This window comes from Diabrotica undecimpunctata, chromosome 1 (assembly GCF_040954645.1).
Source record: "Diabrotica undecimpunctata isolate CICGRU chromosome 1, icDiaUnde3, whole genome shotgun sequence".
Classification (NCBI taxonomy): Eukaryota; Metazoa; Arthropoda; class Insecta; order Coleoptera; family Chrysomelidae; genus Diabrotica; species Diabrotica undecimpunctata.
In genome coordinates, this window is record NC_092803.1 from 19,170,080 (window position 1) to 19,193,086 (window position 23,007).

At 31.3% G+C, this 23,007-nt stretch overlaps 3 protein-coding genes across 4 annotated transcripts; 2 read left to right on the plus strand and 1 right to left on the minus strand.

The window, feature by feature from the left end:
• The first annotated feature begins 6 nt into the window (after positions 1–6).
• On the plus strand, positions 7–2,981 carry LOC140445728 (uncharacterized). The gene is given in 5 exon segments (XM_072538020.1): positions 7–296; positions 473–590; positions 681–872; positions 1,893–2,391; positions 2,394–2,981. Coding segments are annotated over 4 exon segments (1,377 nt in total). The 5' UTR covers positions 7–296; positions 473–477; the 3' UTR covers positions 2,967–2,981.
• Positions 2,982–4,216: 1,235 nt separating this feature from the next.
• Positions 4,217–6,367, minus strand: LOC140445733 (uncharacterized). Its single transcript, XM_072538034.1, has 3 exons — positions 6,280–6,367; positions 5,906–6,099; positions 4,217–4,996 (listed from the first exon to the last, which is right to left on the minus strand). The coding sequence occupies exons 1-3, from the start codon at positions 6,332–6,334 to the stop codon at positions 4,217–4,219; spliced, it is 1,029 nt and encodes a 342-aa protein (XP_072394135.1). The 5' UTR covers positions 6,335–6,367.
• A 4,907-nt stretch (positions 6,368–11,274) lies between these two features.
• On the plus strand, positions 11,275–22,949 carry LOC140445739 (uncharacterized). 2 transcript variants are annotated; one of them, XM_072538056.1, is made up of 3 exons: positions 11,275–11,663; positions 15,907–16,050; positions 21,933–22,949. In XM_072538056.1, the coding sequence occupies exons 1-3, from the start codon at positions 11,435–11,437 to the stop codon at positions 22,046–22,048; spliced, it is 489 nt and encodes a 162-aa protein (XP_072394157.1). In that variant the 5' UTR covers positions 11,275–11,434; the 3' UTR covers positions 22,049–22,949. The 2 variants fall into 2 exon arrangements, with proteins under 2 accessions (XP_072394157.1, XP_072394147.1); XM_072538046.1 differs by lacking the exon at positions 21,933–22,949 and having other exon boundaries at positions 15,907–21,233.
• The last annotated feature ends 58 nt before the right edge of the window (positions 22,950–23,007 follow it).

Genomic DNA, 23,007 nt, shown 5'->3' on the forward strand with positions numbered 1-23,007 from the left:
CTCTAATAAATAAAATATTTAATTAAATTATGATTTTTTTATTAAATCTACAAGAATAATATATTATATTTTTAATATTGTTCTGAAGCTATTTTCTTGTGGCATTTTAAATTAATTACTATTTAAATGGGAATAAGCCACAATGCGCTTCATTAGTGGTGACGTCACGCGTTGAGATAGGTTATGGTCCTGTATCCAAACAAACCAAGCATTCTATTGTGATTACCATAAGTAGATTTTTAATACATCGATTTTGTGCGTTTTTGTTGAAAATAACTCCAGTTTTTCGCTTCAAGGTATGTAAAATGATGTATATTTAAAGATACATTTTACTGAAGAAGCCAATTTGCAAACAAATCATTAAATTCCACAAAACAATCCTTGTTTACTTATCTTATAACTTTAAAATGGAATTGTTTTTTGTAATAATTAATAAATAAAGTGTATTTTATTCTAAATGTTTTCTTTGTAGGAAAAATGGTAATGTGTTGGGCACCCAATTGTAATCATTACAATGTACGAGAAAAATGTAAATTTTATCGTTTTCCAAAGAATACAAAAACAAGGAATCTATGGATAAAATTGACAAGGTGAGTTAAAATTTGAAAATTTATCAAATAGAATATTTTGTTTTTGGTAATAATGTACTATATCATTCTTTTGCATATGTTATTTTACAGAAGAACAGTAGAACCAGGTCCTGGGGCTTTCCTCTGCAGTTGCCATTTTGTAGATGGAAAAAAAGAGAATGGGCCTACATTATTCGTACATAATGAAGGAAAAACAAAAAAGTTTCCAACCCCGGAGAAAAGAACTAGAGCAAAGAAAGAAGTAACTGAAATCATTGAGGATGTCCTAATGCATGATGCAAGGTATTAATGTATTTAAACTACTTCTCCTTATAATATGTATTATATAATCATGGCATATGGGTAGATAGATTAGCTGAGTATAGGTTTTCCTCCACTCTTACTTGACAGAGAAAGAGAGCAGGTTAAAATTGGAGGTACTTACTCGTTAAAATATCTAGCATGCCTCAAGGAAGTAAGCTAAAACCTCTACTACATCATTTTTATTAATCCTATACCAGAAAGTATTACACATTCATCCTGTCTAATATTCGCAGATGATTTCAAAATGTTCAAGGAAATATCATGCTTGGAAGATAGTTATAAATTACAGCAAGATTTGGGCACTGTTTGCAATTGGTTTACTCATAATAAAATGCATTTTAATGTAAACAAGTGCTCTGTTGTTACATTTACACAAAAGCAACTTAATATAGTATCAAATCCATTTAATATAAACAATGTAAAGCTATTTATATATAGAGTTGTTTTTCAGAGCAATATGAAATTTAACCAGCACTATGAAACAATTGTGCAGAAGGCATATATGCTATTGAGTTTTGTAATTAGAAGTAGTAAGAACTATAATATAGAAAAAGTTTAGAAATGATTCTTGAGGTGTCTCTATGTAAGGAAAAATAACTAATATCCCTACATAATATTATACATGTCCATGGTTGACTGTTTTAAAATAACGCCCCAATATGACAAGAGAAACAAACAAGCTGTGATATTTGTCTATATTTTACATCATACTAAGTATAAGGACTGTAATTTTATTAATTATATTAAATTCAAGATACCAAAGGCTAGACTAAGAATGTTAAAAGTTGATATATTTTATTATATTTTAACTTGTCACCCATTAATCATATGTTGGCACAATGCAATGCACTATTAAATAAGCACAAGTGTGATATTTTTCAGTATATGTATATATATATATATATATATATATATATATATATATATATATATATATATATATATATAATAAATAATAAAGAATTTGTGTGTTATACTAATACAGTACAATTATTATAGATCTGTCGAAGAACCACAACCATCTACCTCAACTGGATCTGTAACTACAAAGAGTTTGGCATTACATGCTGTGGTAGATGCAGAAAACTATTTTCTTAGGCAAAATTTGCAACAAGTGAGTGAAGATCTGAAACACCTTTCAGAGAAGTTTTCTTTTGAGAACATCAGGGGTAACGACAGGCTCATACTTCTTTATACTGGCCTACCTACAGAAAAAATTTTCACATCTCTTTTCGACCTACTGAAAAACATTGAAGTGAATTATTATTACAAGTGGAAAGTAGAAAAAATTAGAAAAATAGATCAATTATTAATGACCCTTATGAAGTTAAGGCAAAACTTTCCCCATGAAGATCTTGCTGTCCGATTTAGTGTTGCACAAGCTACAGTGTCCAATATTGTTACAACATGGCTGCATGTTTTACATGAAGTGGTTTATAAGCAGTTGATGGGCAAAATCCCCTCCCGGAATAAAAACAAACTTTGTTTACCAAACTGCTTTTTAGTAGTTTTACAAACTGTAGAATTATATTAGATTGTACCGAAGTATATACTAGTGTATCTAGGGCAAGTATGGCAACCCAAAAACTTACATACAGTTCCTACAAACATAGGAATACATGTAAAGGATTAGTCGGAGTGGCTCCCAATGGAGTAGTTACATTTGTATCATGCCTATATCCAGGATCAACATCTGACAAAAAAATTGTTAAAGATTGTGGAATTCTAGATCACTTAGAAGCAGGGGATTTAATTTTAGCAGACAAAGGATTTTTAATTAAAGATATAGTGCCATCTGGAGTACACGTTAACATTCCACCCTTTCTAACAACTGCACAGTTTACCCCTGAGCAAGTTAGACAGACTGAGTGCATTGCTAGGGCTAGAATTCATGTTGAGCGAGCCATTAGAAGGATGAAAATTTTTAAAATCTTGGATTTCATACCTTATTCCTTACTGCCACATGCTGATGCCGTCTTCCAGGTAATTGGGGCTTTAACAAATATGCAATATCCCCTAATTAAAGAAGTAGAGCAGTTCTATCCTGAAGGTGCCTCAAAATTAAAGTCGTAGGTAAAAATTACAAATGTAATAAAATTTAAGATACTGATTATTGATGCTGCTAATGGTGGCTATGATGTATCATTTACGTAAATAATTACATACTAGTGTAAAATTCAGAAAACGTACATCAGATTACAGTTCTCAAAACATAATGTGTAAAAACGGTATGATGTATCATGCCCTGCATTGCTATGCGTAAAGTGACCAAGCCACAGCAGAAAATTACATAAAACGTTATTTTTGGCTTCTTGTTTGTTTTTGAAAAAATGGATTTTGTAAATTTGTTATTACACAATGAATGGAATGATGTGGCAGAAAGAAATTATGTAAATGTAGAGCAACGTCAGTTACGGGACACCAGTAGCCCATTTGAAATAGATAACCAGCTCTAGATCTTCATAAAGTATTTTAGGGTGTCAAAAATATTGCTAGGTATGTTGTAGATACTTTGCCACCTGTAGTTTCTGAAAGGCAGAGGGGTAACTAAATTTCAATACAATTAAAGGTTCTCTCCCTACTTAATTTTGTAGGAAATGGAAGTTACAAAAATGTACTGGTAACGACCTGTTATTTTCAATGGAACAAAGTACATTTAGTAAAGTATTAACAGAAATAACTGCAGGGATAGTGGAACGCTTGGTGCCAAAATGGTGAAAAAGATGAAGTACAGCCTGTAGTTCTCATAGAAATGATTCCAAAGGAGGCAAATCAAAACAAATGGTTGGGTGTTGGAAGCACAGAGAATAAGAAATGTTATTGCTGCAAACTTTGTGTAGTGAAACAAAAATTTATTAATATTTTCATAATTTATTTATTTCACAATGATAAATAGTGATATAGTTTTATAATCAAATATAGTTTATTAATATAATTTTACAATTTAGTGATATTTCATCATTTTATAATATATATGATAGAGTTTTATAATCTAGTATAGTTTAGTGATATAAATATTAATATTTCAATTAATTACAAAAAGCTCAGAACAAACAATCTAAAACTTATACTAAGTGGCTCAAAATGTTATAAAATGTTTAGATAATACGAAGATATTATATTGCTGCAAACTGTATTATAACATATTAAATTAAAAATGTTTACCTATATATTGTTAAAAACAAAAACATAAATCATGTATGTTACAATTAATTACAAAAATGACACAACACTAACAAAATAAAAAATATATTACAAACTGGCTCAAATGTTTTGAAAACCCTTAGAGAATATAAAGAAGTGTTATCGCTGCAAATGTTATGTTATAAAATATTTAAATAAAAATGTTTATTGACATATCCATCTGGGCTTGTTCCCAAAAATCCATTTTCGTGAAGACAAAATCCTGCTGGTTCAATATCTAAACCAGTGACTTCAGAAAATTTACTTAAGGCGCACCTTTCATTTTCTCTACCCCACTGGATAGCTTGAACACCATTTAGGTCATACCCCTCAAGTAAATTTGTAAAGAGAGACTTTGGATATTTGCCCCTATTATATGCAGCAATGACTGGACCAAATTTGCTGCTTGTCAGTCTATACTTTCTTGCTATCAGCCAATTTTGGTTGTATGCCTGTCCAATTGTCATATCATGAACACTGCGTATAAGTGACTGTGTCACCCTACATTCCTTCAGGAAAAACTCTTCTTTGTCTGACGCATTCATGTAGCTTTCCGAAAACAAAATAGTGTCAATGCTTGGTAACAAGTTTGCTTCCGGTAAAGGTTCAGGCATTAGTAACCAAGCAAATCCAGTGGGATTTGCATGACCCAACCCTTCTTTAAAATTTTCAATTTCCTCCTGATTTGCTGTCCTCTGTACTGCCACATAATTCGATCTTTTAGGTTCATAGATATCTCTGATTTTGGTTACAGTTTCTATGTCAACAGCTTTCCTTTTGTTCCATGCACAGGCCTTATCAGTAATACTAATATTATGGTGAGCATGTAAACATAATGCTGCCATATGATGACACACTACCTGACCTCTCGGACAACTGCATTTAGCATCTACAATGCCATCATCGTAGTCTATGGAAACCTGAAAAAAATAATGATACTTTAATTTAAACTAATTAATTAATAATATTAATTATTTAAAAATTAATTAATAATATTAATTTAAACTGTCAAAAGAATTCCACATTAAATCTTGAAAACAGATTAGTTTGTTAATAAATTCTCGAACAGAAGTCAAGTGAATACAAAATTACACTCCAGGTAATTGTACTGGGATACTGTGTCAAACTTTGCTGACATAAGAAGCTTCAAAACTGTTTATATTAGTTTTATAAGGAGTAAGCTAGAGTATAGAGTACTGATTTGGTCACCAATCTATTTGAATGCATGCTCAGCTATTAAAGCTGTTCAGAGTAAGAGATTAAAATACATGCACTATAAAGTGTATGGTTTTTATCTTGAAAGGGTGTTTTTCACATACAATGCTGCTACAAATAATGAAGTTTGATACTCTAGCTTACCATCAACAGGTGAGTGATTTTACAGTGCTGTATAACATTTTTCAAAATTCACTAGACTCCCCAAAATTATTATCTAAAATTTATTTTGTTGTACCAGAGAAGACTACATGTTCCAGTTGAACATTCTATAACTCAAGAGGTAGAACAAACATTTCTGATATGTCTCCTATGAACCGAATCTGTAGCACCATTGAAAAATGTTTTCAAAGATATGATCTAAATTTTGATCGTCTACATTACTTTACAGAGATTTAAAATAAATTATGATATACTGCATCATTAATTTCTGCCATTTTATAGTTATGTTTTTATTTGTATTTTTTTAATATGTTGCTATAGGCTTAATTCTAAGAGAAGCTGTTACTATACTACTTTTTTTTAAATGTTCCTGTGATTGGGTGCAAACCCATTGGATTAAAGATTATTATTAATATTCTTATATTTTAAATTTAATATTGGAAAATAATTACCTCTACAGAATAATTTTTGTTTTTCATGCTGGCTCTGACTTCTCCTTTCAGTAGGGCTGGGAAAACCTCAGAATCAAAAATAAATTTCAAAACATTGCCACTCTCGTAAGAATTTTCTCCTCTTTGCAGCTGTGACATGTCGTTTTTAAAAAATTCTGCTATGGCAGAAAATAATAAAACATGCTTTGAAGTCACTGTAAATAAAATTTTTTTATTAATAATTTTGTTATTTGGATACTTAAAATGCTTAAAATAAAGTATGAACTACTTGTAAACATAACCTAAAAAAAAGTAAATATTAAAAACAAAGGTATTATTTCAAAATTTAGCTAGCAACTTGACTTCCTCCATATAGAACGAGTTTGATTACTTACTATTTAAATAATATTTTAGCTTAAAACACACTGGTACTAACAAAAAAATCAACATTCACTAAACACTGTGAACCATGGTACAATGAATACACAAGGTATGATATTGCGCATGACATTTGACAGCTGGCCCAGGAGTGTGACGTAGTTAAGATCGCCTGAACCACCTCGAACCCTTTATTACAGCTTAACGTACACATTAATTTTGAAATTGATGGTTAAAAAGTGATCTAATTTTTTTTTTAATGTTTTGTTTTGGTTATAATTGAATAAAAAATATATTTTCAGTAGCGTAAAACCTTTACTTCTCCTAGAGATTCAGGCAAAATATTTATTTTTGTTTTCATACATATACTAATAATATAAGTACAATTTTGTATGCAAATCCCTTGAAATTTAAAAATTTTCTGCAGAAGAAATACTGTGAATAGGTAAATAGTAGTAGATTTGCTTATTCTGATTCACTGTCACTCACTTCCAAGCAGTTTTACTGAAATAAAAACAAAATAGAGTACAATAGAGAAAAATCTGTTTTACAATTCAATATGGTATTTTAGATGAGTTATAATGAAATTTAGTAAAATAAAAAATATACACATTACTATAACCTACCGATTATTATATGCAAAATTTACTTATCAAACAATATAATAATATGAAAATAAGACACAAATTAGTTCAAACGCAAAACACAATAAATATCGACTTCAGACGACTTTACACCGGCAAGACAGAAAGCTTGTATGAAAACAAAAGTTCAACAATAATATCGGTTATCAATGGTGACTATTGCAAGTTATGAGATAATAAATATATTTTAAAGTATCTCAATACTGACTGAGTCATCTATTTTATAATAGAAAAATAATTTAGATATATGCTTATATATGTGTCTTTATACAAATGGTGTTTAGTTACTATTTATTTATACTGTATAGTATTTTTTTGTAGAACTGAAAGTTTTTATTTGCCATTGTATATCTGGTTTTGTACCTTTTTCAAAGTACGCTGTGCAATTGCTTGTTGCAATAGTGACAATGAAGATAAAATCTTTAGGTTTCATACATTTCCTAAAGATAGCGTGACCAGAAAACTGTGGATTATATCTTGTTGTAGATAGGATAAATTTAATTGTAATACTGCAAGAATTTGTTATACACATTTTAAAACTGAAGATTACCAAAGAAATCTACAACAGGAACTTTTAAATTACGTTTCTAAAAAGGGTCTAAAACTCAAACCTGAGGCAGTACCTAGTCTTTATTTGCCTAAATCAACATCGGCTACCCTTTTAACCAACCAAAAGAAACCCGTACAAGGAGGCGAACACAGAGAGTCCAAAAAGTATGTTGAGCAGCTTCTTACTACTTCTAGGTCAACGACGTAAGTCTAAATCTTTATTTTTATTAATTATTAGTCATGAAACCTTAATGATTTTTTCATATCAATTTGTTAAGTAAGAAATTAGGCCTCAGCCTGCTATGCAATTTGCAATAAGAACTGTTTTGGAGGAAATCAATTTAGCATCTTCCAAAATAACATATTTTTCTTTGTTAAATCGTGTTATCATTATTAAAATATACAATGTTATCATTATTATAAACAATACCAAGATAATTTTATGTGTGAGTATTACAAAAATGTCATTTTAAATGTTGTGCAATATTGTGTGCCCTCACTACACTCATATTCAATGGCCAGCTAGCTCATTCGATATAAATAAAGTTGACTTTGTCATTATTTATTTTGATTTTGTGTTTAGTTCAGTAGGTATATATACGTACAAATTTTGTGTACCTCCATTACCACTTTTCTGTATCTTTTTAAACATCTGAAATATCGAACTCTGGAGTATAAGTTAATTAACCTGTACCTACGTGTAATAAAAGATAATTAAAATTTGTCTTATAAAGGATATCTATGTTTTATAAAGGATAAATATTATAATAACATAATTTTATCATCTCTTTATAATTACTATAATTAAATTAGCCAAATTATATAAAAAAACTTAAAATTAAAAGTCGTTCCTATACAACTACATTCAAATGTTGCGGGAATAAGCGATCTTGACTACGTCATGCGCGAAAGCGAACCGATTTTTGAACATTATGTATCATACCTTGTGTATTCATTGTACCATGCTGTGAACAATCAAATGGCTGGAAAGTTTGTTTAGATACAGGCATTGACTCCACCCATCTCGTGACGTCAGACTAATGGAGCGTATTAAAGGTTAAAATACGTTTATTGACGTTTCAATTTCTACTTCGGAAATCGTTCTCAAAATACAAACATTGAAACGTCAATAAACGTATTTTAACCTTTAATTGTGGCTTATTCCCATTTAAATAGTAATTATTATATTTTTGTTTAAAAATAATAATAATAGCTGAATATAACGAAAGATTTTACCTCGAGAACGACAACATCGCACTGTCGCCTGTCATCTTCATAACTGTTCATGTTAATAACAACCACAGAACACGAATTTTTCATGTATAGTATTTTTCATATAAAAATGCGTGTAAGTCATTCAATATTTACGACGTTAGAACCCCACAGCGTTGCCAAAACATCAGAATAGTTGGTAAGAAATTTTTAAAATGTCAATGTTTTATTTGTCAAACTATTACATAACAGTAAATATACTCGTTTTAAGACTACTGCAACACACTAAAATACATAAGAAAACATTTTAATACAAAATTATATATTCTAAATTTTAAACTTACCTCTATTTAGAGCATTAATAGTAAAAACGTTCCGTCATTATTTCTTGTTCAAAAAATCTATCTTATATGAAAGCTTATCAACTTTCTACAGACTATTTAGTTGTTTTGGCATAGCACAATCACAATACACAACAATAATTAGTTTTTAAAAATATTAATATAAATTTAATATGTATGTATAAATACAATTTATTAATATATAATATATATATAATGATCAAATTGTGTAAGAAATCAAAACATAAAAAAAATTCTTAGTCTGAAAAAGCGGCAACACTTTAAACAATTTTGTCACAAGCTGAACTGTCAAAAAAATTGAAGTATTCCCATATCAGTTGCGTACAATTGTCTAATATATTTAATTAAAATTATTATTTTGTGGAATATTAGACTTAAAGAGTTATTTCATAAAATTTATATTATTAATAATAACAAGTGTTTTTGGTTATTTTATCAATATAATTCTAAAATTCCCAATATAATGATGATTACATTTTTCTGATTATTATACCAAGCTGGACAAGCAGAACTACGAATGAGGAAGTACTGAGAGCAATGAACACACGCCCTCATCTGGTCAATACTATCAAAATTAGAAAGACGTCATATCTAGGATACATAATGCGCAATAGGGAATTTGAGCAGCTCCAGGTAATATTAGAAGGCAAGATTGAAGGTAAAAGGGGCATAGGACGAAAGAAAAAATCTTGGCTACGAAACATCAGAGATTGGACCCACACAGTCACTGCCAGTCGGTCAAAGTTATCCAACGTAGCCAAAGATTAGGGATTAACAGTCAAGTTATCACTGCTTCTATATTACGTGTTCTCAAGGTTTCATAATTATTCATTTTTAGGTAAATTTTAAAATCATTTTTAATTAAACCTTAACAGAATCAAATTCTGCAATATGTTTTTCGTGCTATTCTTGAGAGTACCTACTCAAATATCTTAAATCTAAATATCCTAAAATTTCAATAATAAATACTGTAACATATTTTTTTTTTTATTTCCACACAGTATTTCGATTATGATATTTGGCAGATATTCATTATTGTTTTTTTTTAATAATCACTTTTCTGACTTCGTTAATTAAACTAATTTTTGGTCAATTATGTAACGGATTTTGCACAGCGTTCAGTTATTTTGAAGTTATCAAATACATAAGTTGTAAAACGAACGTATTTCTTTTATTTCATACCATAGTATAGTATATTCACTTTACCCTTTAAAATATTATTTATATTTTTATCTCTTTCGGGTACAACTTGTTCTTTGATTCGATTAATTTATCTTTATATATTATGTATATATATGTCGTATTTTTAGTGTTTACCGCGGGATATAATTACTCTTCCCTATTCTTTTTGTTTCCGTCTAGTAACTGTATGTATCCTTTTCGTATTGTTTTGTCTTATTTTCTTTCCGTTCACGTCAGTTTATATCTTTCCCATTATCGCTCTTATTTCATTTTCTATCCATTCTCGTATAACTAGGTTTCCTTATTCCTTCAAAAATAGGGTGGTGCCCAAAAGTTTCTTCTCTTACATGTATTTACCTCACTCGCGAATCTCTTGCAGTTTAGCTCTGTCGAACCCCGACCAAGACACCTCTACCAGACTGAATTCCGGACCGTAGTACCCTTATTTGTGTAACCGTGTTGCCAATGATCAGAGCACTTTCCGTCTTCCATTAGGCACACTTCTCCCCACAGCCCAACAGTGGCATTTATTACGCTACACTTTTAATCAATGTGCATCTTGTGTTGCTACGTTTTAATCAATGTGTTCCCTACATTTCTTATACTCACGCAGTGAGTGAATTTAGTGTACATTACATGATTTACTAATAGCTACCTAATGGCAACCCTTTTAATTTTGGTTGATTAAATCATAGTTTATTAATTGCACTTACTAATTAAAAATTATTGCACTTTTTTAAATTATGTTTAAATCTTCTGAGTAACTATTCATAATTGTATAGTAGTTTTATTATTATTGAGTCCGGCCCTGATCTCACCCCGATATTTGTATATGATCATTAACCATACCTTCTGACGTCGTTTTTAATAACACGTTAATATGATCATAGTTTCTCCATATATTCTAACTCGATGCTAAATTATATTGGGACCGGGAGTATACCAATCATCGAGCAAAAAGACAATACCATCTCGATGCTACCAATAGACGTACAAAGTATAAGATTCGGCAACTATGCAATAGATTAATTTTAAAGACTTTTGACATTGACTGACATTTACTTTTACTTACCTTACCATTTATTTTTATTTTTATTTATCATCCATTTACAACACAATAAACTATAAACACTTTGGTTAGAAACATGAAAGTAAAACAAGAAAATATATTATTGACAAAGAATACAAATTAAATATATCCATGAATAAAACAGAACATAGATATGGCAGATTTATTTAAAAATGAACCTGAAGCTTTTCAATCTTCCGAGGGAGAAGACGTAAAATCTAAGTATCATCATTCGAACCAAATACAGACAGAAGAATGCAATAATGATCTGAAATTTGAGTCAAATGAAATTGACTTTAAGTATCAAATCTTACATACTGAAGACGTGGAATTTAAGCCAAATGTAATCTATGATACCCCAAAAGATGAAAGAAATGAAAAAGGTGAGCAAACTAGCTTAATATTTTTATCCATAAAATCGTGTATTCAATGACCATTATGTGTAATAGCACATACCACAAAGTAATCTGCTGTAATATGAAATTATTTATTAATTTGTTTCATTTTACATCTCTACAAAATAATTGGTGTTTATCAGAATGACATAGCGATGTTGCCGATTTCGTCATTTGAGCTGTCTTTTACCAGGATGTATTGAAATATGCTATTGATTAGTTTATAGTTCTATTGATTCATAATATACTATTCATTGAATATTACAAGCATCATGCAATGCCCAAGAGAGTTTAAAAATGTTGCTTTGCAAACAAGACCTCTACAGCCTTTATCATTTCTTCCTTGAAAGAAAATTTACATTCTGAACTATTTTTAGTTAAAAAAATTACCAATAAAAGTCTTCATTACCTGTAAAATTAAAACTGTCTAGCATTTCTGCTGGAGCTATTGGGGTTGATTCTCTGTGAACGAGAGTATTTGGATCCACAGAGAATCCAACGGAAGAATTACTCTTTAAGTTTTCTACAAGAGGTGGGGGAGTTACTTCTTTGAGAACAGAACCATCACTATTTTCAGTGGATGCATTAATTTCTGACTGATTCTCAGCTAGTGGTTTGTCAGTCACTTCTCTTGCTATAAAGTCTGTCTCGTTAAATATTTGGCGGTTTAAAGGCCAAAGTCCAGTATTTTTGAAGGAGCTTGTAATGTTTTTAATAGAAAAAGCACTTTCATATGCACGTTTTGACAGAGCACCTAAGTGTCTAATTGTTATTACCTTAGCTGGATTTGGTAGCAGCCAGTCATGATGCGCAGCCGCTAGATACGTTTTAAAAGTGCCGTAGACTGCAACGTCCAAAGGCTGTAACCTGTGAGTAGTATGAGAGGGAACGACAGCTGTACGATTTCATTTTCTCGACAGTCCTATTACTGTCACAGAAATGTGGGATTCATGGTTATCTGCAAACAGCAAAACCCTATTTGTGTTGAGTACATTTCACGTGACTGACGAAGTGTTTTATTACCCCAGGAAAAACTTCTGATGTCATCCATCTCCTTTTATTTCCAAAAGCAATAGCTGAGGCTGGATATTCATCTCCTAAGTATTCTACTGGGTTTCTTATTCTGGGGGATACAAAAACCGGTGGAACTATTCCTCTTGCTGCGTTAACAATACCAACAAAATTAATCATCAACGACAGGTTTATTGAATGCCATTGCCCTGCAGATGCTTGTGTTCTCTGGTTTGCGTAAAGATATATCTTTTTCGAGCTTTTTCATAAAGCCTCTTAACCAGTCAAGACCTAAAAGACCTAAACAATTATTGTAATAATCATATGGCACAAATCTGCGATCTTGTTAAGATTCATATATGTTGGTACCTTACATCGTGGTATGGAATTGGCACAATCGAAGGCAAGACTTCGTATTTGCATGTAGTTTAGCTCATAATTCAAATTAGAACATTTTTTTTATGTAAGATACAAGTTGTTGTACACTGTTATAAATATTTATCTTGATATATATATATATATATATATATATATATATATATATATATATATATATATATATATATATATATATATATATATATATATATATATATATATATATATATATTTGCTTGAAAACGACACTTCCTTCTCAGTTTCCTTAACAGAATCCTCCCAGTCAGCCAGAATCTCTTCTTTTGATTTTTTCTTTAGAAGAATTTTTATACATGATTGTATTGTTTGTCGTTTCACACTATATCCTTGGGCAGGTTTATACTCACTTTTAGGCTTTTAAATAAAACTGCTTTAATGGCCAGTTTCATTCTCTCTAAACTTATGTCACACCGGCTGGTCTTTTTAACATACTTTTTAGCATCTAGAATGGACTAATAATTTGTTAAATATTTTAAATTATGTTTTATAGAAACATTTAAATAAACAAAATTATTATTTTTACATGAGAAACATTCAGTTGGTAGCCGAATGTTACCTGTACAATCCAGCTGAATGTTCACCACCTGCACTTTAGACTTATTCTGTGCAGAAAAATTTAGGAGAAAAATTATTTGTGGTTATGTTTTGTCATAATAATATAGGTAACATAGTAGCCTAGTACGTATTACACAAATCAAAGATCTAAAACAAAAATGGTGCCTACCACACAAAAAATAAATTTATATAAAAACTTACCTTGATGACACTATTTTACGCTTCACTCGGAAAAAATATCTAAAAAACGTTGGAGCACCAAGAACAATTAGTCCTGTAAAATACTGATATACTTCCAACCGTTTATACTAAATCTGGCGCGAAATTCAAATAGAATTCAAAATATTAAGTATAGCCGAATGTACCCTATAGGCGAATGTAGACCACTTTCCCCTATAGGTATTATTTTATATTAGGATATTTATATAGAGTATCAAAACGTTATTTAAAAATTTAATTTTCATTACAATCAATTGTGGCTTAACCCCATAGCAAGCAAACAATTTAATTAAACCCAGCCTGAGAGACACATCCACTTCTAAGAATTACGTTCGGGCGTAACAATTCATTGGAGAGAGGTGTATTGTGTGATGAGGTTATAAACAGGAATCACTCCACCGCGCTCCAATGCTACAGACCATATCTTTCCCCCCTATAGCACTCTGATGCGCAATAGGGGCACAACTATCAGCCAAATGCTCTTCATGTGGGAGTCCTGGGTAATAGAACTCCAACATGGTATCGTATCCGATTAAAAATTCAGGCTAGCGTTAGTCGCTTTATTCTTGTTATCTTCATGTGACTTATCCGCGAAACAAAAATTGCTTACTTGAACCTTAAGTCTTCGCTCTGGACTAGGCCCAGTTTATTTATTTTACATCAAGAACATACCTATTGTACCGATATGATTTATTTATATCTCTCTCTTCAATTCTGACCCCCTGAAGGTAGTTTAGTGGTCATTGTGATGTCATGTATTGTCCGTCTCTAAAGATCTCTGTATCTGATCATTTCTTTTAACTCATGCTTAGCTATTTTGCATATTCCTGTAATTTTATCGGTCCATCTTGTTGTGGATCTTCCTCGTAATCTTCTGCCTTCTACCTTTCCTTGGATAATATGTCTATATGTTTTCTGTGTCTGCTCTCATAACAAGTATTTCAATTGTTGAATATATGGACTTTGCTTGATATCCGTTTGCTGACTTTTAGCTGATTTAAAATTGAAATATTTGCCCTGTGGTCGGTCCACGGAATTCGTAAAAAATTTTTTACAGAATTTTTAACATTCTTCTCCAAGAGAACATTTTAGTGGAGTCGATCTTTCTTCCTTCAGCTTGTCGTAGGGTCCAAGAATGTCCAAGATTCACATCCGTATGTCAGTATTGGGAATATTAAATAGTTGATCAATTTCATTTTTAGAATTCGTGAAATTTGAGAGTCCTTCCATATTTTGGCCATCTTTCCTACGGCGACTTTTGCTAGATCGCATCCCGTTTTATTTCTTCCTGTAGTGACCCTGTGTTTGTGATCAATGATCCTAGATATAAATATGATCTCACAATATCAAACCAGTCAATGGTGGTTATGTGTGGATGATTGTTATGCAGTCTATCCACTATCGTGATCAAATATTTGATTTCGTTTTTAACCAGTCGTATGAGATCAATTAACTCTTCTTGACTATTTGTAAGAAGGGCTGTGTTGTCTGCAAAACGAAGGTTGTTTATTTTTCGACCATTTATTGAGATGCCCTTTTCCCATCCTTCATATATATTAAATAATTGTGCAGACAGTATACATCCTTGTCTGACACCTTATTCTGGATGGAATTCGTTTGAGAGTGTGTCAAGCACTTCCTTATTATTAAGCTATGCAAGAATACAAGTTCTTTTTTCTCATGAGTTTCAGAAAACAATATTTTTTGTACCTACAAAGAATATTTTTTGATAAAAAAATTTAAAAATATAAGTTCCATTATATATCGGCATGGTTTACCAGTTTTATGCACTAACACCAGATTACTTTGTGTGATTTATATTTTCTTTACTATTTATTAAGTTGTGAATCAAAATACAAAATAACATGCCCGGTCTACAAGGCGAATTATAACAAATTTAAGTCGTATTCGGCGAGAATTTGCGATATAAAGTACAAGTATGTCTTAGTCTGTAGAAATGTCATGTTAATTTGGACTTACGCGGTTTTTGTAACATACATCAAAATTTTAATTTATAATAATATTTTAGGTGTTCATACTTTAGTTGTAAAGGATAGTATGGTTAGTGATATGTTGGGGGATCGAGAAGAGAAGCCGTTCCAATGCACAATTTGTCTGAAACAATTCAGACAAAAGCAACATCTTGACCGCCATATTTTAACATTACACAAAGGTATAAAACGCTTCCAATGCAGGATCTGTCTGAAAAAATTTACAACAAAAACATCTCTCATTTACCATATTCGAATTCATTCTGGAGAGGCACCTTTTAAATGTAAAGTTTGCCCGCGGCAATTCAGAAACATTAGTCACTTGAACAGACATATGAAGGTACATACTAGTGAAAACCTTCTAAAATGTGAATATTGTTTTAAACAGTTTACAGAAAACTATAAATTGCAAAATCACTTACATACACATTCTGAGGAAAAACCATTTCAATGCACAATTTGCTTCGAACAGTTCACAACAAACATCAGTCTAAATCGCCATTTATTTAAACACAAAGGAATAAAACCCTTCGAATGTGGGATGTGTTCAAAAAGATTCACAACAAAACAATCTCTCAATTATCATATTCGAATTCATTCTGGAGAGACACCTTTTAAATGTAAAGTTTGCCCGCGGCAGTTCAGAGACGAGAGTTCATTGAAGAAACATATGAGGTTACATACTGGCGAAAACCTTCTAAAATGTCAATATTGTTCTAAACAGTTTACAGAAAACTCTAAATTTAAAAATCACTTACATACGCATTCTGAGGAAAAACCATTTCAGTGCACAATTTGCTTCGAACAGTTCACAACAAACGGCAATCTAAATCGCCATTTATTTAACCACAAAGGAATAAAACCCTTCGAATGTGGGATGTGTTCAAAAAGATTCACTGCAAAAACATCTCTCACTTATCATATTCGAATTCATTCTGGAGAGATGCCTTTTAAATGTAAAGTTTGTCCGCGGCAGTTCAGAAGCGAGAGTTCATTGAAGAGACATATGAAGTTACATACTGGCGAAAACCTTCTAAAATGTCAATATTGTTCTAAACAGTTTACAGAAAACTATACATTTCATAAACATTTACGTACACACAAAGGTGCTCTCAATGATCATTTTCGGACTCATTCTGGAGAGACACCTTTTAAATGTAAAATTTTTCCGCAGCAGTTCAAAGGAAAACCTTCATTGAACAGACATATGAAGTTGCCCACTAATGAAAACCTAAAATGTGAATATTGTTCTAAACAATTTACAGAAAAAAATCAATTTCAAAGACATTTACTTACACACAAAGGAAAAAAACCATATCAGTGTGACTTGTGTTTTAGGAAATTCAGATTAATGTATAAGCTTACAATACATCTACGGACGCACATTGGAGACGAGCCTTTTGAATGTGATATTTGTTATGAAAAATTCTGGGAGAATGATCAATGCCTCACACATAAACGTAAGCACATAAAAAAGCTACACACAGAAGAAAAGATTTTCAAGTGTGAAAAATGCTTCAAAGAGTTTGGAAAAAACTACTTACTTCAGAGACACTTACGTAGGCACCCAGAAGAAAAATCACACAAGTGACGTTTGTTCTATTAAATTCGCATATATCGGTGACCTTAAAAAACATATATGCAAGCATTCTGAAGACAAACCTTTTAAATGTGATGTTTGCGATAAAAAATTCAGTCGTAATAACCAATGCATACTCCACAGAAGTACACATTCAGCAGGTTCTCTAAAAACAGTTTTTATGGATCCACAAAAATTAAATCTTCAAATGAAAGTTCATCCAAACAAGTTCAAATGTGATATTTGTTCCCAAGTGTTTACAGAAGCCTTACACCTAACGGTAGAAGGGCTTAGGACTAAGTAAGTAAGTAAGTGTTTACAGAAAATGATCAGTTGACGCAACATAAACTTGTACACACTGAAGAAACTTAGTAATGTATGGTTTGTTCTCTAAAATTTGAACAAATAAATAGTTTCACTAAACATTTACGATGCCACATAAAAGAAACAATTTTCAAATGTAACGTTTGCTCTGAAGAATTTACAGAAAGTGATCAATTATCTCAACATATGCTGCTAAGGTAGAGGCACCAGTACCTGACACTCTAAGGCCAGAAAGATACATTTTCTGATATTAAAACGTTAATTTTACTCAGATTTTTTTGTTCTCTTAAGCAAAATGTATGATTAAAGTTTATTATAGTTGAGTCCAACGATATTTCGTCCGTCGGCAAATTCAAACAGATAATATTTGTAGGTTATGAAATTCGAGTAACCAATGTCCAGGGACGTATCGCGATATTGGTTGTTTCACCGACACAAATTTTTTGATACAAGTATTAAATCATAAAATAACAATGTAATGTGTATATAGATTATAGTCAAAGAGCAGAAAATCTGATTTTGGAAAAATAAGCAAAACGTTATATTTCTTTGTTTTTTAAATGGTTAAAAGTGAAACGTAAAAAAAATTATCACTCTACCACCATGTCGGAAAAAGTACTAGGTGATACAACGGCATCTTCTATAGCGCTTTTTAACGCTTCCCATTTGTTTCAGGCACTTGTTATATGTCATACAATTTTAAGATATCTACGTCTTTTGTATGTATAGTTATTGGTATATACTATATACCAATAATGTATGACGTAGATATATTAAAATTATACGACATATCGTAAATGCCTGAAATATATGAGAAGCGTTGAAAATCCCTATTAGCGTTTAACGATGACGTACATAGATGAAACTGTGGAAAAGTATTTTACATTTAAGAAAATATTGTTTTAAACAAAGTTAGCAATTTATAATGAAAAACTGAGTTGTTTTAACCGAAGTAATCATCATGTTAGCGTACCTTGTCTAAAATATTTCTCTTGCAGGCGAGCTCTCATCATCGTCACTATCCACCAGATTAATAATAAGTTGTTCACTGTTTGAAAATAATTGTCCTAGTTTTCTGTACTCATTTTCTACTTTCACTACACGGTTTACTGCTTTTTTCCAGTCGGCACTTGTAATCTTTCATAGTTCATATCGAATTAAATCGACCACTTTCGCGTCAAATTTTGGAAAACTATTTTTCCAAACTATAAGTTCGATAGGATTGAATAATATGCAAAAATAAGGTGGTAACCTCAAAACATTATGGCCATGTTGTATTGTTATAGTGTCTTGTATATATTGTTTCTTATAAGTTTTAGTACGAAGCACTTCAAGTAACTGTTTCTTATTATAGTTGTCTTCAAAATACAAATCATTTTCTGACAGGAAATCTTTTAGTTCCTGTTTTGAAGACGAACTGTTAGGAATTTTTTTGAAAAGCCTTGAGTGGTAGCTAGCATTGTCCATAACTATCACACTGCCCGGTGTTATATTGGGAAGTAGTGTATTTTTAAACCACTCTTCGAATATAGTAGAATTCATATTCTGATGATAATCTACACTACATTTTTCTATTTTTTTTCCGCAAAGCATTAACCCATTTGGCACCCAACTATTTGCAGATCCACAGTGCACAATAATCATCGGAGAACCTTTATTCGGAGGTACTCCTTTCAACTGGCACGCAAGTGAACCATCGGTCTAACCCTTACTAGCGCTATCATGCGTGTCATACCATGTCTCGTCTAAATAATATATAGTCCGCTGTTGGTCTCGATATTCTTGAATTGTTTTTAAATAATCTAAACGCCAGTGTATTATCCTCTTACTTTCCATAATAGCCACCCGTTTATCAACGATTTTGCATTTGAACCCAAGTTTTTCAGCCGTCTACGTAAAGTGGTTTTAGGGCAGCTTCTTCCAATCGCAACAAGCTTGGTGTATATAATATCAATTGTTGGTATTACATTTTTTTTTGTATTCCTCGTAAACCAAATTCCTTAATCATTTAGCAGTCACGATATTAATTTGTTTAGGTTTTCCAGCATTCGATCTTGTTTTTCTCTTTTTAACACCACTTTTCACGATGTCGCGCATGGTAGAATACGGAATTCCTGTTAGAAAGGCCGCGTTTCTTATACTACTGCCTTTACAACTATTTTCAGGATCATTTTGAAGATTTTTGTAAACGTTCATACAAATTCTCTTACATTGTTCATTCAAAACAATCCTTTTCTTTGGAAGTCTTAGACACTTTTCTACAGTTACAGTCTCAGTGTCATTGTTTTTTGTACCACTTACACCTAAAAGATTGTTGACTACTACACTTTCTCTACTACTACTTGGATTATCTTGCTCCAATGCACGAAAAACTGTAGGTGATTTTTCCCATGGTCTAAACATTTTCTTTATACACAAATAGACAGTTTCAAAAAAACAAATAACAAAAAAATACAATTATTATAACTACTCACAACAAAATTTCAACACAATTCAAAATTAAAACAATGCACAATGCACATCTATCTATAAACAAACTAGTTGCAAAGATACAACTGAACTAAAAATTTACAAGTCCAGTCCTTTAGATAAGATACATGCCGGTATTTTTACAACCGAATTACTCATCGTAAATCAATCAGTTTAAAACTTGAAAATTGATACTTGAGCATTAGTACAATTAAATTAAGTTTTTCCCTCATAATTTACTATGGAATCACTAACAGGAGAATTTTACTGTCATCATGGCATGTATTTGTCTTTTTAAAGACGAATTACATGTTATGATCTTTTCTGACGGATATTCTCAAGTTAAAGTTGATTTCATGTAATCGAATGAACTATCTTATAAGTAAAGTCGTCCCAGGAACGCAACTCAACAATATTGGCAATGTCATTTTAAAGTCGTCTACTTTAAAATGTATAATGTATGCCTGAATTGTCAATATAGATGAGTCAGATAAAATTAAATTATTGGAAGAATTTTTCACTAAGTAACAGAAAACAAAATTTGTTTAATTTACTAATGTTTGTATTTTGAGAACGATTTCCGAAGTGGAAATTGAAACGTCAATAAACGTATTTTAACCTTTAAAAAACAATTAAAATTGTTAGACGGTTATATTTAGACGAAATATTAAGCAATATAATAGAAACATTTTTCTACTTTTAAGGACAAAAAAGCAAGTTCATTAGCGAACGTAATTCAAAATTATTCTGCATATTATATTTGAAGCACTATTTGGTTAAAACATCTCATTTTTGGTGGTAAAAAATATATTAAATGCATGTAATAATTTGTCTGGACTAAAGGTGGTAAAAGATGGTCTGGAAGTTATATTTTTGTTTGAATTTGCCGAAGGACGATAGAAAGCCGGTGCTAACTATACTAATTGTGCGAAATGCGAATAAAGGAAATGTGAAAGGAGATTTGATTTAATAAAACTTGCCAAAAGAAATTTATTTTTAAATATATGTTTTGTCCCCAATACCTGGCGTTGCAGAATCCAAAATAATACCCAATACGTAGGTACCTGACATAAAAAAAGGTATTTAAATAAAAAAAAATTAACTTATTTATTCAAATATCTAATTAAAACAGGAAAACTTTATTATTTCTGGAACTCTGTACATTCCACGATTATTTAAACTTGATGGTTCGTTGATGTTCTCCACAATATCAGTATGATCATACCATATTGCATCCTCTTTATTTGGCCATTTCCACGAACTAAAGTTGCTGTTTACCATAACACTAACAAACACCTTATTTTCTTCTACTTCTTTTATTTTTTCCGGGTAGTGTTGATCTTTATAAATAACAATAACATTGTCACCTTCTTTTAAATGAGATTTGTTGAATGTAGGAACAATAGCTGGAATATCATCACCACTATCAGATTCCAAATTTATCTTCTTTTTGGAAAAAAATAATCTTCTTTTCGTGTCGTTTTCGTTTTCGCTCTTGCTTTTCCTCTTCTTTTAATCCTTTTTCCATTTTTTTCTTTAAATCGTATTGTTTCCACTGAGTGGAAGTTGCAACATAAAGAAACTTTTCACTGACTCTTTTTTGCGTTCCTTTAGAGCATGGTTAGTCTGGCTAAAACAATGCCTTCTTAAATGGAGTAGGAATTTTTCCGTCAATTGGTATATATTTTTCAGGCGACTTTTCAAGGAGACTGTTACAAATAAAAAAGAAGGGTCCAGCCAAATTGTTACATAGAAAAGAAAAGAAGGCCAAATGTTCGTTCAAAAATACCAAATTTTACGGAGACTAACAGTAATGTTAATGGAACATTAAAAGTGAAACTGGAACAAACCATGAAGTGGAGATATCCAGGAGTGGCTAGTATACCTGTTAAATACAAAGCACGTGGTGTTCGTGTGTATTAAGGTATAAAAAATGCTTATTAAAAGCTTAAAATTTTTATTTTGAAGAAGATCTTTTCGGAATTAAATCATTCCATCATCAGTTTAATAAAAAGTTGTTAAAAACATTGTATGGCCACATAAAAACATTGGAAGGACATCCGTATTAAAAAACAATCCTCATAATATTTATAAAGGTAAATGCAATAGACTGTTAACTTGTTGATTAATAAAAACTGAAAATGGAGGCATCTTACATGACCCCTTGTAGCTGGTGAGGTTTTATCGATTTACATTACCTCTGATCTGTGCTGGAGTCTTGGGCTAACTGATCACTGATCAGTTAGCCCACCTGATCAGGGTCTAGCCGGATGGTTGCCGGAAAACAGCCAAGCAGGGAAGTAGGTACGGTGCCGTAAATTAGTACCTACCTACAGAAGAAGACGAGGATAAAACCACACAAAGAGGTCCAGGATGCCGAGAGGACAAATAATCGACAGTGATCTGTGAATCGACATTAAAACATGGCGGATTTCGCACACGCGCAAAGAAATTTGGATTGCGAAAAAGCCTTCCGTTTCGCTTCTTGTTGGGATGGAGTATTCTGTGGTATACTCGGTTCGCTATTTCCAGTCCGAACTGTCTAGTGAATTTAGTAATTATTTTTTTGCGAAGTTAGTTACTTTTTGACAGACTAAAAGTGGCTGGAAATTACTATACAACCAAGCACACGTACTCATAGCCAATATTAATAGTAAATAAACTAAATAGTAAATAAAATACAACTTTGTGAATTACCAATAATCAATATTTATTTATCTGCACCATATAATAAATAGTTATATTAAATTATAACAACTAAAATATA